At 38.6% G+C, this 16213-nt stretch overlaps 1 protein-coding gene across 1 annotated transcript in view; it reads left to right on the forward strand.

Moving 5' to 3' along the window:
* The first annotated feature begins 233 nt into the window (after positions 1-233).
* nphp4 (nephronophthisis 4) overlaps positions 234-16213 on the forward strand; it is a 312689-nt gene continuing 296709 nt past the window's right edge. The window contains exons 1-2 of the mRNA XM_041799567.1: positions 234-514; positions 1055-1192. Coding sequence (XP_041655501.1) covers positions 365-514; positions 1055-1192 — 288 coding nt within the window. The 5' untranslated portion in view covers positions 234-364. The remainder of the gene's footprint in view (positions 515-1054; positions 1193-16213) is intronic.

The raw sequence follows: 16213 nt of genomic DNA on the forward strand, positions 1-16213 counted from the left end.
AGATACCAAATGGAAGGTGAGAGGACTTCAGACGACAACTTTGAACATTTAATTCTTTCACTCAAACTCTTTAAAACGACTCGCTCTATACGTGAACCTTACGTATGTGCAATTGCAACCTATCATACTTTTCTGTAGTAGTTAATATTTAAAATGACGGTATCATTTCACCTTGCTAACCCCCCGACACTAAGTAGTAGATTCCGATTTCAAAATGGCGGCTGTGTGTTTGAAAATCTGAGGGGATAGTTAGGAAATTAGTAGCTAGAGTAACATATTGTTTGTGAACCTCATATATTTTATCATGTCATTGTAATTACTTCACTGACTAAAGGGAAATGTGAAAACGGAAGACTTATTCAACATGGCGGACGGCTGGAGAGAAGTATTTGAAAGAAGCCGGTTGATACCCCCACCCCGCCAGGCAGTCCGCCTGGCCGTAGAAAGCCACTTCACCCAGTCCAACGGCTTTCAACTCTGCCTCAACCGACTTACTGTAGCTCAACCCCCGCAGGTGACACCTCAAAGCTAATGCTAAATGCTTGGTTGAGATGTGGAAATATGTGTGCGTGTGTTTTGTTTAAAGTTTAAACTAAAAGGGATGAGACTGACTGACTTATGGCTGTTGGTAGATATTAGGCTAGCTTAAAAGTATGATAAAGACCAACGCATAAACTCAGCTAATATATGATGCGTCACACGGCCTCCTATATAAAACTTGCATTTAATCAGTAAATATTTGTAAATTTTTCTGTGTTTATATAAATCCACACCAACCCATTGTGCGGTTACCTTAAAATTTAGGTCTTGATTAAATATCCCTCTAAGATAACCCCGACTGTAAAGCTGGTTTCACTCCAGCTTCTTGTTCAGTTAAAACTCTTAATAGATAATTGAAAAATTGAAATGAGTTTTGTTTAGATATTTACCACCCAGACTGTTAACTACAAACAGAAGATCATATGTTCAAACTTTAAAAACATCTAAATCTTTTATGGTCAGGAAACACTGTGGTTTTAAAAATGTGCAATTTTTCTCCTGCTTTTGCTCACAGGACTTGGCAGAGGGGGCACAAGAGTTGACCTACCAACTCCGAGTGACCCTATTTGATAGAAGTCACCAGCATTTCTTTGGGAAAACATGGAAAAGCCAACCACAGAGGATGAAAACTAACAAGATCTCCTTCAATCAGGTATCCAAACAGGCACTGGAATGACATAAAGTTCAGATTTTAGCTTTTTGGACTTAATTTGAACATCTTTCAATGTTTGCTGAACTCAATGATAATTACAGTAATACTGATGTATAGTCAAGCATGAAATAAAATAATTTAGCTCAGCCTTCATTTAATTAAATCAGCTCAGATGTAAAATTAGCAATGATGACTGGATTCTGTTCTGCAAAGGTCTCAACACATTGGAGATACAAGCTCCATGTTACGAGTGAATACTGCAAGTTGACAAAGAAGCACATATACAACGTATGATCGCAAATTATTATAGCACCAGTTATAAGTTAATCTGTAAAGGCAGTTACAAATAGATATCTTATTTTTGCAGCCTAAAGTAATAGTTCTTATTGGAGGTCAGGCTTTGTAGTTTAGGAATGACCAATTTTATACCAAACAATGGGGTCTTCATTCAGAATAGTTTGTAGCAGGAAATTGTCTGCCTGACTCATGAAGTGATATGCTATAAAAGTGATTATTAAACTCATAAAAGGTAGACTCTTATTTCCAAAGTGGGTGGTAGTTCATCATTGATGCCATTGCTAATAATTTTTTTAATTTGATGTTTCTTGTTTCTTAAATCAGGGTGTCTGCAGGGTCTTAAAAAGTTTTAAGTTGATCAATCAATTAAGCAAAAAGTAAGGCTTTTAAAAAGTATTGAAAGTCTTGAATGCAAGACCAGAAGGTCTTAAATTTTGTAGCTGTTTTCAATTTTTATATTTGTCAAAAGAGACTAAGCTAGTTTTTCATCTTTTGTATTTACATTTAGTTTTAAGCACAAATGAGATTCTGATGTCAGTCTGCACTCTTTTTTATGTTCTGGCCCACTGAGCTATCAGAGCATCCTTAAAGCTCTGCTGTATCTCAAGCTGTCAGTTAACTATGTTGTCAAGTGATCTGTTCAAGTTTTCTGAGGTGTTGTGGCTGAGGCAAGGGCTGATACTTGTTAACATTTTTAAAGATTTTGCGGGGGGCCAGAGAGCTTCAGGGGAGGCACAGAACCACAAATCATTAAATATTTGTTTTACTAACTTCTAATTACACAGAGAAGAGACTGATTCATGTAGTAAGAATACTTAAATGAAGTACAGCCATGACTAAAGTTTAGATTTTACTACGTTAGTCTTGATTATGTTCAACAGTCACAATGTGGGATTTCCAAACAGGCTGGCTAATGACGCTGTGTTATCTCCGGGATCATACGGAAATGAAGCACCAAGTTTGGTGACCAAGCAATAGGAGTTTTTTTGACAGGAAGCTAAAGGAATTGCAGTCACTGGAAAAGTAATTGAGAAATTTAGCATTTTAAGTACAAGGCAGCCTGTGTGAATCTGGGCATTTTGCACTGACTGACCAAAAAGTACCAGGCCGAAAGGGAAGGATGATCTGCAGGTATTTCTAGGACAGTACAGCCCCACATCAACCACAAAGATGCAGACTGATTGTTCAGTCTTGATTAGAGGAGACCATAATCATTAGACACTATTGCTAATTAGTTTATTTCCAAACCCAATAAAATTACTTCCTTGGAAACAGGAATGCTTAAAAGAACCTTCGGACAAAGCCATTAAAAATTATATACATTTTTTAAAGATGAGACATGGATGTTTTTTTTAACCCTATGTCTATGGGTTTGGGGGTTCTTTTAGGCAATACTCACTCTCCCACACTTTGAAAACCTCTGGCCTAGTGTAGTAATAGCACAGAGTCTGTTTATGTTAGCACTGCTGGCATCTCAAAGAAAGCTTTATTTGCTTAAAAATAACAAATACCATTTGCATTTTCTTGACCATATTGCCACATTTTATCTTACATTTTTCCCAAAACATGGACATAACTGTCACCAATGTAACTGCTTAGAAATTTAGGATCAATGGGGTCTAAGAATATACTGAGAGAATCTTAAAGAAGGTCTTAAGTATCCAATGTCAGTTACTGTATATACACTGTAAATAAAGACCACTACAGCAGACCTGTTCCACATAGTGATGGCATAAATCAGTATAAATAGATTCTGCCAAAGTATACTTGCCCTTTCCAACCCTGAAGCAGGTTTTGCAGAGGGCTGTCAATATGAGTCTGTTCTGCTTGACATTCCTGCCCCTTAAGAGAAGGTTTGTCACCACTGTGGGGGGCTAAATAGAGCTAGTGCTGTGATTAAAGTTGATCTTTATTATGATAGGTTACAACAGTGAATATGGTCTAGACCTGTCCTCTTTGTAAAGTGTCTATACAAACAAAGATCAAATGATTGATTTCGCTACGTACTGTAACATTGGTGTAACCAAATAAGGCACCATGATAAAGTTGAACAAAGTTTAAGTTTAAAAAGAAAAAAAAAAAACACTAACGCAGTTGCTCATTTTGATTTTAATACTTGAATGTTATGGGGTTCGTAAAATCAGGCTGACAATGATCAGTGTAGTGTCCATTATATTCATAAAAGATGTAGTTATGATATACTGTATATGATTTTGTGTTTTGAAATATACTGTATCAATATATCTATATAACGGATGGTTCACTAAATTCTACATGTTCTGGTGTTTTCATTTAGGGGCAGTCTTATTATAATTACACCCAATTTAAAGCCTGGCACTTTACCCACAACAGGAAATAATGTCATTTTTCTGTAGAGTCATTCGTAAATTTTGATAAAAGATGATGATTAAGATTGCACTCGCTAAATCAGGTAAAAAGGGTTAAAATCTGTCTAATATAAGGCTTCAGAAGCAGTGAATGTGATCAAAGCGTTTTCATTTGTAGACAAGAGCTGTGATGGGCCAGCCCCTTGGATAACGTCTCATTCATGGTGGTTTTACAGGAGCCCTGGTGCTTGAGCTAATGTGCTTGGTTTTTGATGCCATACAAACACTGACAGCATGTTGTTCATGCTTCTTATTTTGTTGACATGCTGTCAGTGTAACATTTTAGAGAGACTTTGGATTTTTTGCCACTTTGCTTAGTTCTCTGAGTTTTCTCACTGAACAGATGTAATTGAAAAGATTATACTTATAATTAAGAATATAACTTCTGAGGGTCTTCGTCTTGGCATTAAGCTTCCCGTAAGGTGTTTATAGTTATAACTCATTCATGCACTGCTCATCCTCACAAATAAACAACAACAAACACTTGAAGCTGTTTACCAGAGCCAGTGCCACTGTTTTAGCAGCCAAGTCAACCTGAGAGAAGCCAGAATGAAACAGTTGGTTTAACTGCATCCATCAATCACAACTATAGTCTACAGTATCACTCGAATCATTGAATAAGTATCAAAAAAATATTGTATTGAAACTTTTTTGCTGCAGCTTCAAATAGTTCTTTGTTGTTACGCATTGCTTTTCTCCACAGAAAAAGTGCATCTCCTTCTGTGATGTGATAGTTTTAGTTCTGTTTCTTCATGTCATTCCTTTTAGCTCTGTGTTCATGTTTGTGTGAAGATTTTGTTGCTGAAAGCAGTGTTTGTTTGCCACATAATAAAGACAAACAAGCATCTCTAGAAATTAGAGCTGAACAATTTTAAGATCTGGAACTACATTTGCTACATTCACATACACATGCTGAGGGTTTTTTTGTACTTTTTTCAGACCGGATTTGACATTGTTATTTTTGTGCACTTATCTTAGTGAGTCCATGAACTCACCTGGCCTGCAGATTCACTGAAATGTGTAATGATGGTTGAAAACAAGTGTAGTCTCTCACTTTGTTACACTTTAATATCTTCTTTCCTTTTCAGCCATTGTACCTCAAACCTTTTCTCCCTGTAATCATTATTAGATAAAAGGAACACATAATGTTTGATGTCAAAATATGCAATGTATTCTTTAAAGCTTTGATGATGAAATTTCCAATTACTTTTTGAAAATGCTGAAGAGGAAGACATGGCTAAGGATGGCCTTAGATATAAAAGACAAAATATAAAAAGTGGTATTGAAATATTCCAAAAATCAGATTATACTTTCAGTATTCATTTCACTTGAAAGAATTTCCTTTGAATAACCAGCTACCCTCTGGCTTCTCTGGTTTATTATTCTTTGGCTTGTTTCCTGCTCTTCAAGTTAAAGGTGATGCTGTCAAATCTATCTTTATTTGATAGACTCATTGGCCACTTTAGTAGGTACACCTTGCTTGTACCAGGTTGGACCCTCGTTTGCATTCAGAACTGCCTTAATTCTTCATGGCTTGGTTTCAACAAAGTATTGGACACATTTTGGTCCATGCTGACATGATAGCATCACACAGTTGTTGCAGATTTATTGGCTGCACATTCATGAAGTTAATCTTCTGTTCCACCACATCCCAAAGTTGCTCTATTGCATTGAGATCTGGTATCTGTGGAGGCCACTGGAGCACAGTAAACTCATTGCCATGTTCAAGAAACCAGTTTGAGATGATTTGAGCTTTGTGACACGTTGCATTATCCTGCTGAAAGTAGCCATCAGAAGATGGTACACTGTGGTCATAAAGGGATGGACATGGTCAGCAACAATAGTCAGGTAGGCTGTGGTATTTAAACATTGCTCCATTGGTACTAAGGGGCCCAAAGAGTGCCAAGAAAATATCCCCCACACATTGCACCATCACCACCAGCCTGACCTGTTGATACAAGGCAGGATGGATCCATGCCTTCACGTTGTTTATGACAAATTCTGACTCTACTATCTGAATGTTCCAGCTGAAATTGAGACTCATCAGACAAGGTGATGTTTATCCAATCTTCTGTTGTCCAATTTTGATGAGCCCGTGTGAATTGTAGCCTCAGTTTCCTGTTCTTAGCTGACAGGAGGGTCACCAGGTGTGGTCTTCTGCTGCTGTAGCCCATCTGCTTTAAGGTTTTTTCAGAGATGGTATCCTGCTTACCTTGGTTGAAATAAGTGATTATTTGATTTACTGTAGCCTTTCTATCATCTCGAACCAGTCTGTCTATTCTACTCTGACCTCTGACATCAACAAAGCATTTTCGTCCACACATCTGCTGCTCACTGGATATTTTCCCCTTTTCAGACCATTCTCTGTAAACCCTAGACTTGGTTATGTGTGAAAATCCCAGTAGATCAGCAGTTCTGAAATTGTCAGACCAGCCTGTCTGGCATCAACAACCATGCCACATTCAAAGTCACTTGAATCCCCTTTCTTTCACATTCTGATGCTCGACTTGAACTTCAGCAAGTCGTCTTGACCACGTCTGCATACCTAAATGCATCGACTTGCTGCGCTGATAAGCTATTTGTGTTAACAAGCAATTGACCAGGCGTACCTAATAAGAAGCAGGCGAGTATATACTTCTCAAATACATTAGTCTAGGACAGAGGTTCACACACACCTCAGACAGAATCTAAATAACCAAAATTCCCAAGTATTACTTTCTTTTGCAGATCACAACAAGAACATAAAAATATTAATAGTAATAGAAAAGGGAAAATTACATAAAAACAGTACAACCGCAGGTGAGGATGCTAGATAATCATCTATTTATTGTATTGTAAGATAAGAAACAAGTTCTCTGTCTTGATCATTCAAGCAGCTTCTCCTGTTCAGCACTTGTCAGGTTATCAAGTATTTCTGTCACGTCAACAGAAAAAGGGGTCTCTGATCCGATCAAGCCTGGCCATGACTGGGAAGCCCCCGGTGAACTGGTCTGCCTTGGATAAGGGGTGCTGAGTTATTGCATCTCAGAGTGATGTGTCAGATGAACCCAGTTTCAGGTGGGACAAAGGAAAGTGGACCCGTCCCCCAGCCTTGACCTTGCTGTCCAGCAGCAGCTTTTTCTTCATTGCAGTGATTTTGCCGAGCACTTCAAAAACTGTCACACTGACTCACTCCCTGTAGACCTATGGTGAGCTTATTCAGATGTGAAATATGTCTACTAGATGGGCTAATTTTGCAAGACAGTGTGGGTCAGACACAGGTTGGCAAGATTGGACTGTCAGGCCTCGCCTCCAGTTTCAGCTCAAAGAGCATTGTGAATAACTTACCTCTGGCCAACTAAGTTTGTAGGGAACAGAAACAGCAGAAGCCCATTGTCCATTTGATCATGGAGCAATATGAACGTATCTTAGTTCACTTGCTGAATTTTGATGTGTTTTATAACTGTGACAGTAGCCTTATATGTATAAGGTCCATCAGAGTCTTCCTTAAGACTAAAAAATTGCTAGGGCATGATTATCTTTGATTGATACTGAGATCTCTATTATTTAGGGCTGTCAAGATGAGTCATATTAATTGAAATTTAAGGTTCACAAGTAGCACAGTTTTTTTTTAAATTTTATTTTTATCACCCTTCATCACATGATTTATTGTCCATTTCAACACACTTTAGTTGAGCCATGTCAGCGTCTCCTGCAGCCACAGTGATGATGAAGTCCACCACTGCTCCTCAATGTGTCATTTCACTTAAGTGGACTAGATTTTTGGTTTTGAAATTCTGTTTTCTTTTTAAATTTCCCTTTTATTGCTTTAAAGATATAGGAAATACTGACATATTTATATGATATAGTAAGGTAACATGCAGACTTAACAAGCTCAGTGTGACAGGGGACTTAAAAAGAGAAATAATAATAACTTAAGGTAAATTGGAAAAGAAAAAAAGGAGAAACCCAAAAGATATATAGAATTATGAATAAAGAGGGTTCTGAAAGTGAAACGCATGTATTCCATTTAAACAAATTTTCAATAAACTAATCTTTTTGTCTTTTTGTCTTTTATCAGTTCATCTACTCTGTCATTTCAGGCACTTCCTGTTAAGAACTTTTTCATGTCACCAATAATAGTCTTTTGATTATTTGTTATTCTTTAAGTTTTTAAGTTTCATGAGAGCTACAAGAAACTACAACTTACAAGTTAGATGATTTTTCTTTTTGAAGACTGTCTCTAAAATGGATTTGCAACCAAAACAGGATAGTAGCAGGGCAAATCAATTATTTGATATTTACGATTCCAGGTCGTTCTGCGGCTGACGGAGTACCTACAACAACCAATGAGCGAGCAGACCGCGTAGCGTCACCAGATGGATCATACGTACTTTCACTTCTCACAATGACAAACGCAACTGTACCTTAATTCCTGATGTCATCCTGAGTCTTTACCTTGTTTTATGATTTTTGCTGCACCTGTAATGCATATCAGGGCAGCCTGTTGTGGAGGGACAGCAAGACGGTATCGACAGACATCCATGTTTGTTTGTTTTTCTGAAGTCACGCGATCGTCTGAGGTCGTTGACAGGTCAGCAGGTGTGTGGTCTCCAATGATCAGACAATCGGGCTGTGTCATCTAGTGTGTGCATTCAGAGGATTAAAGATGAAAAATCTTTGGAAACGGTCCTCATGTCTGTGGTCTCCCATGGTTTTAAAATCGTTCAAGATTTACAAATCATCTAGTGTGTGGTCGGCCTAAACACCACTCTGTTTCAGCCCTGCTCAGAACGAGCTGTTTCTGTGTCTGTGGCTTTAAATGTTAATGAGCTGTCTGACTCCGCCCATCTCAAGAAATGGGTGTGGCTTGATGGATGTGGCTCCCCTGAGCCAGCTGAGAGGAGGATCAGGAGAGGAGGGTGGAACTTTCTTCCAAGGGGGGAGGGCCAACTATACATGGGGGTGGTGCTAACTCCCCACATGACATCATGAGGGGAAATATGAGAAAAGCTTGTTTCAGCACACATTTTCTTAAAAGGTGGAGAAAGGGGGGGGCACAAGGGGGGGTTGTTGTGATCCTAGGAGGGATTTTGGACAAGCTAGGGGTACATATTTTTGTTAGAAAAGCCTGAAAACGTGTATTGTGCATAATATGTGACCTTTAAATTAAAGGGGGAGCTCTTTTGGTGAGTGGGGCAGAGCACATGCTGTGCTGTACAGGGGTTGGGACACTGCATTTATCACACGTGACAAAACCTAGGAGTAAAACAAGTGCAGCACGTTATGTGGCACAGTAATTATTTCATCTCCATTCTTGTGGTTTCATGATTGTGAGATGCTCAAATTGTGAGCGACTACATTGCTGCAGTTGGTCCATGTGAAATATGGAGCTGTCACTCTGTATCTGAGCCCCCAAGAGGTTTTATTGCTCGGGCTCTACCTGCACAAATATAACATTTTGTTCCAGATCAACAAAGTGTCTCCTTAATAATGGGAGGCCTACCAGCTTTTGCATCTCACAATCTTTCATAATAAGATGCTTCTCAAGCTCTTGAAAAGGGAGGTTCCCTGCTCAAGATGGTTGTCTTTCCATATTGCAATTTGTTTTAATTTATCTCCAAAGAAATCTGATCATCATTCCTTCAAGTGAGCATGTTTTCTTTTGCAAATGGCTTTGTAAATGAGATGGCGTCATGAAAACTGTTTCTCAGAACTTCACAGTAGGGCTGCACTATAAATTAAATTTTCCTGTCCCTGGGGGTATGAAAATTTGCAATAAACGCATCACAAAAGACTGCCAATATTGCAATGATTAAGTTAAAACCCTCTGCCGGTCCATTTACAACCAGAAGGTGAAGACCTGCTGTATCAGATGGAGCCCTGGATAAATAGGCCATGCATTCCCATCATGTGGCTAATCAGAAAAAAACCCAAGCTAGCTTTCAGTTTCTCTCTGATTAACTGTCAGCAAATGTGACTACTAGCTAGCATGAGGGCTGAGAAAGGAGAGAAGTGTAAGGACTTAGTGGCTGATGAGGACCTAAGGGTGAAAACAAAAGGCACATCTTGATGTATAGTGTTATTCTGGATTAAGAAAAGTATAGAGGTTTGACATCCATTCATCCTAAGGCGTCCCAGGAATAAAATTAAATGTTGAAAAAACAAGCTTGAAATGACAAGTGAGGGTCAGTAAAAGCTTGGAAATGGACCTTTTCAGGCTTGTTTATTTACATGAAAGTCATTACTTTTTTTTTGCTTTTGCATTTTTTGCTTTGCTTTTTTAAAACTTTTTTCTTCAGTGTAATTTTGGTATTTCATTTGCTAAGTGCAAAAATGTTTCCTCTTGTTGTGAGAAATTATGGGACATTTTCAATGCTGGAAACATTGATTCTTATTTAGTAAGGGAAGTGGAATAAGAGAAACAGCAAAGCATTTACTGTCCTTTGCCTTTATATGTAAACTGCATTCACATCAACCAGCAGCCATGTTTCATTGCAGTATTTTAGGATATCTGCCCCTCAGTGTGAGAGAACACATCCAGCAGCAAATATTTGTCCCCCAAGTCTTTGTCAAATATAGAACAGCAGCCCTGCTGATAGCAAATTTTAAGAAATGTGTTACGCAAACTCAGTACCTCAGGAGGCATTTATTCTATCTGAACCTTTGAACCAGTTCAAAGATGCAGTCTTCAGCAGTGCCTGGCAGAGAAGTTTCTAGTAAAGGCATCATCTGTTCTGAACTATATAGAATGTACTCTTTCATAGTTTTTTCCCTGAAATGTGTCTCCCAGCATCATGTTTACCATCTCTTCTAAGTCATTCTGTCTTTTTTTCCAAATATCTGGGGAACAGCTGGATATCTGTGTTTCCTTCTATCAAACATCTGAAGGTTTCTGTTCATCCTGGTTGGTGGCCAGTTATCCACTGTTTTATGATTGCGTCAGAACACTGCTGAGCTCCTGTGCAGCTCGCAATGTTAAAGATACCTGATCTACTTACTGCCTGAGCTGCTGTACACGATTTGAAACTCTTTTTAATGGAAATAATACTGTGAGCTGTGAGCTGGCTGATAAATGCAGAGGGTTGCATAAGGCTTTTACAGAGACACCAATGAGTCACAGCCATGGCAACATTCAGATTTCCAGTTTTGTCACCATCTGTTTTCTGTCCTTTCCTCTGCTTGATGTTCTTTTGATCGAACAGTCTCTCACAGTGTAAGGCTCTACTTTGATCTTGCATAATAGTCATAGCCTGTATAAAAACCCACTTGGTATCCCAATAAGCATTCTAATCCCATTATCCATCCAGGGTAATAATATACACCACATCATATCCTATCAGGATGATAAAGTGGGCCTGGCCCTTTCTGTGTCATGCCGCAAGAGCTGCACCAGCTTTTTTATTGGATTTGGCCCGATGCACTCGCATTCATGCTGGTGTTTATGAGTGGCAAATTGCTGTTTGATATCCAAATAATGTCAGAGGGGGATCCTCTCCTGTGTTACAGAAGCACAGGGAAAATTGCAATGCCCCCCACCTTCCCTGAGTCAGCCATGATGGATTGGTTTTAATATTGTGTGAAAAGCAAAGATGCATTGTGATTAAAGAGAGAAAGAGCGCACTTTCTGAATATCTTTTCTTGCTTTTTTCATCCTGCAGTTCTTCTCCCCCAGCACAGGTGAGACATCTTTACAATGAAGACGCCTTTTGCTTTTGTGTCTGCTGCTTTTACGGGCTGTTTTGCAGTTGTCAAGTGTTACTTGTTTCAATTTTGTTTTGAAAGTGTTGTTCAATGTTGCCTGATGGGTTTGTCAATGCTTTTGGTTTATTTTTCTAATCTTGTGGAAGCTTCTTTTATGTATGTGATAAACAGTAAAACCCAACCATTTCTGGGAAGATCTGTTTGCTTGGATGCATGACAGGGGAATTGAGGTTATTTTACTTTTATTTGTGTGGGTTTAGATGTTCAGGAGGCTATTATATATCTTTGAAAGTCGTGGTCTTTTATATTTGTGCTTGTGAGAATGGCTTAATAACATCGCAATGAAGTCAGTGGACCAGCATCCCTTTTAAACCCTTTATGGTACCAATCTTTATCCTGTTCAAAGTGCAGTATGTCCAAAATCACCCACATCACATTTACACTTTCCCTGCAGTTGTTGGTTTTCTCACATCATGACTCAATTGTTTGACAGCAGTGAGGACATTTTCAACAGGGCAGCTCTCCTCCTTGGTTCGAGTCAGTGAACGCTGTATGCACTAGAGGGCAATGTTGGGCTACAGACTGTGCAGAATGAGAATTTGAGAAACAGGAGGAAGCAAAGAGAAATGTGCATCTTTCTACATTGTCTCTCACAGTGATCGCTCCATTTGAACTCCCTGCCTTCATAGGGAGCCAGTGGTTTCTTCTCATATGTGCAACATTATCAGGCCGACAGCTGGGCTTTGGAGAAAAGGCCAAGTTTTGTTCTTGTCCGTGTAACCTCTGTGTTTCAAGGGCTCCAAATGCTGTTTGGCATGACGTAGGCAGCCCTGCACAGAATAAACTTAGAGGACCACACACCTATATATTCATTCTGCTTCTCCACCTGTTATTTCTTTGCCTCTTTTCTTAACAATAAAAGCATAATTATATCTGACCATTTTACTAACCTTCTGTCCTTACACTTAACCACAGGACCCACATCAAAGTGGACTATTAGTCTTGAATTCCTGTAATACAATGGAAACTATACCCCCCACCATCATAACAAACACCCTCACATGCAGCCTTATTATTTGACTTCAAAGCGGTGAAAAGCAGAGGAAGACGGCGCCTCACCGGTGGGAAAACATTTGAGCATCAGTCATGCAATTCCTCTCCTTTTGTTACACGAATAGTTCTCTAAAGAGCAAACTGGTTTAAAAGTGGAGAGTCCCAAATGGATTAAAATTGGGCTTGAAGTAAATGAATATGTGGCAGTAGTCAATTTCATCCTGCAAAGCTGAGGTTTCATAGGTTGCCAAATTTATGCTGTCAGTGCTGTAACAAAGCTACAGTAAAAGCCTCTTATTTTTGCTGTGCTCTCTAACAGCAGACACATATTCCAGGAAGGCTGGCTCAGCTGAAGAAGAACTTCTCCTTTGGCTCCCTTATATTTGTTATTGTGGGCTATATACACAGGGTTTTGGTAGCCTATCACGTATGATTGCACACGTGATCCACATCTATTCAAGCGTGTCTATTCAGCTGTCACACAGGATGAAACTCTGCCCTTTTCTCCAGTGTTCAGAGAAAAGGTGAGACTCTCATGTCAATTCTGTATTTCACTCCACCAGAAAAGAAGAAACAATTAGTGAATGACTTATGTCTCTGTTGATCCGTTTTCAGGTATTTCTGGCTGATTACAAGCAAACATCTGTGATGGGAGGGGCTCACTGATTCGTCCTGTCACACTGAGTTTAGCTGGCCTACAAATAACACTGCTCCTCTAATTGTTCCCTGGATTATGGGCGGCATAGCATAATGTGTTTGATGGTAACCATGCCATTTAATTGCTGGAAATCTATAATTGCAGGTGATTAAAAAAATCAGTGCTTTCTTGGTATTTTGATTTTAAATATTTTGGTGATTAGCTTCCACTTCTGATTGATGAATTCAAATGCAGATGTCTGCTGTAGAAATACAGGCAGACATATCTAACAAATGAAAATGAGTTAACATTACAGACTTCTAAGCTTTAAAGCATACATATTGGCAACACATTTGCTTTTAGCTAGTCTCCTTACTGTGACCTGAATGTTGTTAAAATGTATTCATCCTGGCATATTTGATGTTGTTTTTTCTTATTGCCAGTCAAGTTATATTGTATCATATGATATTATGGCTATCAAATTAGGAGCCAGAATTACTGAAAAATTATTAATACCACCAAGTAAGTATCCCATGGTTATGGGAGTTCTTGCAGAGGACAGGTTTGACTATTGTTAAAAGAACCTCTATGCTACTGTATGCCAAAGTAGGGAATTGAACAATTAGCCAGCTAAATGATTAAATACCTGGTCCCTTGGTAGTCAACACCAGAAATGCTCGTCAGTTAATCTAATTCTTATTATTATTAATCAGTTGTATCCTACAGTCCACTAGGCCTTAGCGATCAATCGAAAATTAGATTAAGGGCCTTTTTTGGGAATAGTCTACAAAAATCCCCACTTTCTTCATTTTTTTTTAACCTTTTTCTTATTAAGTATGAGAATTACATAAAACATGATGACTCCCCTCAATACAACAATTCATATTCAATCTACAATACAAGTCAAAATCATTGCAATTAGATTATTTTTTCCAAGTTGTGCAGTCCTAGTTTAATCTAGTATTGTGTTGGTTCTAGTATAGAATGATTTATTGTTTGTGCTTTTTGAAAAATACATGAGATGAGGCAGTTAATAAATAATTGCATATCAAATTGCCATTGCAATATTGGGAAAAATAAATGCAATTAGATTATTTTTCCAAATTGTTCAGTCCTACAGTCCACAGATATCTTCACTTGCATATCTTTGCCTACAGTATTTGTCAAATGCTCTGTCCAAACTTTAATGGCTCAGTCAACACCTGGTAGCCACTCCAGCACTGGTTAATGGCCACTGCCATACTGCCATAATGCCCTTTTACCTGATTGTAAACAACCATTATGTGATAGCATCTATAGCATCTCATAGGAGCAGTGCAGCTCAGAACTGTTTAAATCTAGAATATCAGGATCATGCTAACATATAGCCAAAATTATTAAGCACAGGAATGTGGATGTTTACCTTAAAGGATTTTTTAAAGGCTGGTAGGTGCTAGCACTGCTGACGTTAGCCACATTCTGCACATCGTCTTCACACTTTTTACCTCATTGCAGCTGTGAGCCTGTCTGAAAATCATGACTAAATTGTGATTGTTTATTTAAACCTCACTTTTCCACAGTATTCATAAAATACATAAAGTTAGAGACCTCACACTTTAATCAACACATTTTTAAGTGTACATCTGCCACAGTGCTGTAAAGAAGCTTGACTGTGCTTACCCACAACCCACATTGTCAACCCCATCTGTCAATTCCCATTGTGTTATGGCTCTGTTGGAGCCCCAGAGAGCACAGCAAAGCAGGAGCTCCACATTCACACACATCTAGACATGCACACACACACAGCTATGTTTTTCTGCTTGCTCCACAGATTCTGTCTCACCTCTGGGTGCAAATAACGCACTTTGAAATGTCACTGTGAATCAACCTTTACTTTAATCTCCATGTGCCAATGCACATTTTTAAAAATGTTTTTAAAGTGTGTTTCAATTGCAAGAAGGTTAATACAAAATGGCTGAAAACTGGCTCAAACAAAAGGTTGCATGCTGCGTGAGAGAAAGAAAGAGCATGCATGTGTGTGGCTTAAGGACATGGAGGAGATGTGAATTAAAGCTCAGTTGAGTCATAAATAACAGCAACATCACTGTGTGGCTATCAGTGACCTAAGCAAAACACTTCGGCAATTAATACATTGTATATGGACAGCATTAAGCAATAAGGAAATTAAGTAGTCTCTTGGCAGCTGTTAAATGAAGAATAATGTTGACAGTGGCAGGTAGAAATTTAAGGTCACTTGCAACAATGATTGCCAGGTTTCTCTTCTATTTATACACTTTTTAGAAGAATTTGCTTTAATGTTTAATTTAATGTTGGTCCTATTATCAGTATTTAAATTTCCAGACTTCTATATAAACTAAAGGAGAATCAGACACTAAAGTATGGTGGCTTGTTTAAATGCTCGTTGACCAGCACTGGTGGCTAAAACACTCAATTTCTGACCATGCAAGAAATCCTACCAGATCTTCAGTGGAGCCTGTTATCACAGGCTAGTTTAACATGAGTCTTATTATCACTTCTTCTCCAGAATATCTCTTCTCAATGTCATACTGAACAGATGTGAATAAGTGTTACGTTGGAAGTAATAGCAAGGAAAATGAGAAGTTGTGGGGCTGAATGTCAGGCATTGTGCAGTAAAAACAATCATAGACCAACCACTGAGACGCAGTGAGACCTTTAACAATAAATGTTGTGTTTGTATATATGATAGAGATTATTACTCTGGGCCACAGGGCCTCATTGTTGTCCAAAACGGACTGTAGTTTATTTAGAGTCAATCCCACATACACAGCCCAGCTGCTGCAAATACTTGTGCAGCAAATCTGTATTAATCCCCCACTGTAAATAGTTCCCCACAAACAGAGTACATATTTCTGTTTGGACATTTTTAGTAACTGCAGTGGCCACCTGTTAAAGGAAAGAATGCAGCCGTTAGAAATAATTCAAAAACAACTGTATTCTGGTGAC

This window comes from Cheilinus undulatus, linkage group 11, assembly GCF_018320785.1.
Source record: "Cheilinus undulatus linkage group 11, ASM1832078v1, whole genome shotgun sequence".
NCBI classification, from domain to species: domain Eukaryota; kingdom Metazoa; phylum Chordata; class Actinopteri; order Labriformes; family Labridae; genus Cheilinus; species Cheilinus undulatus.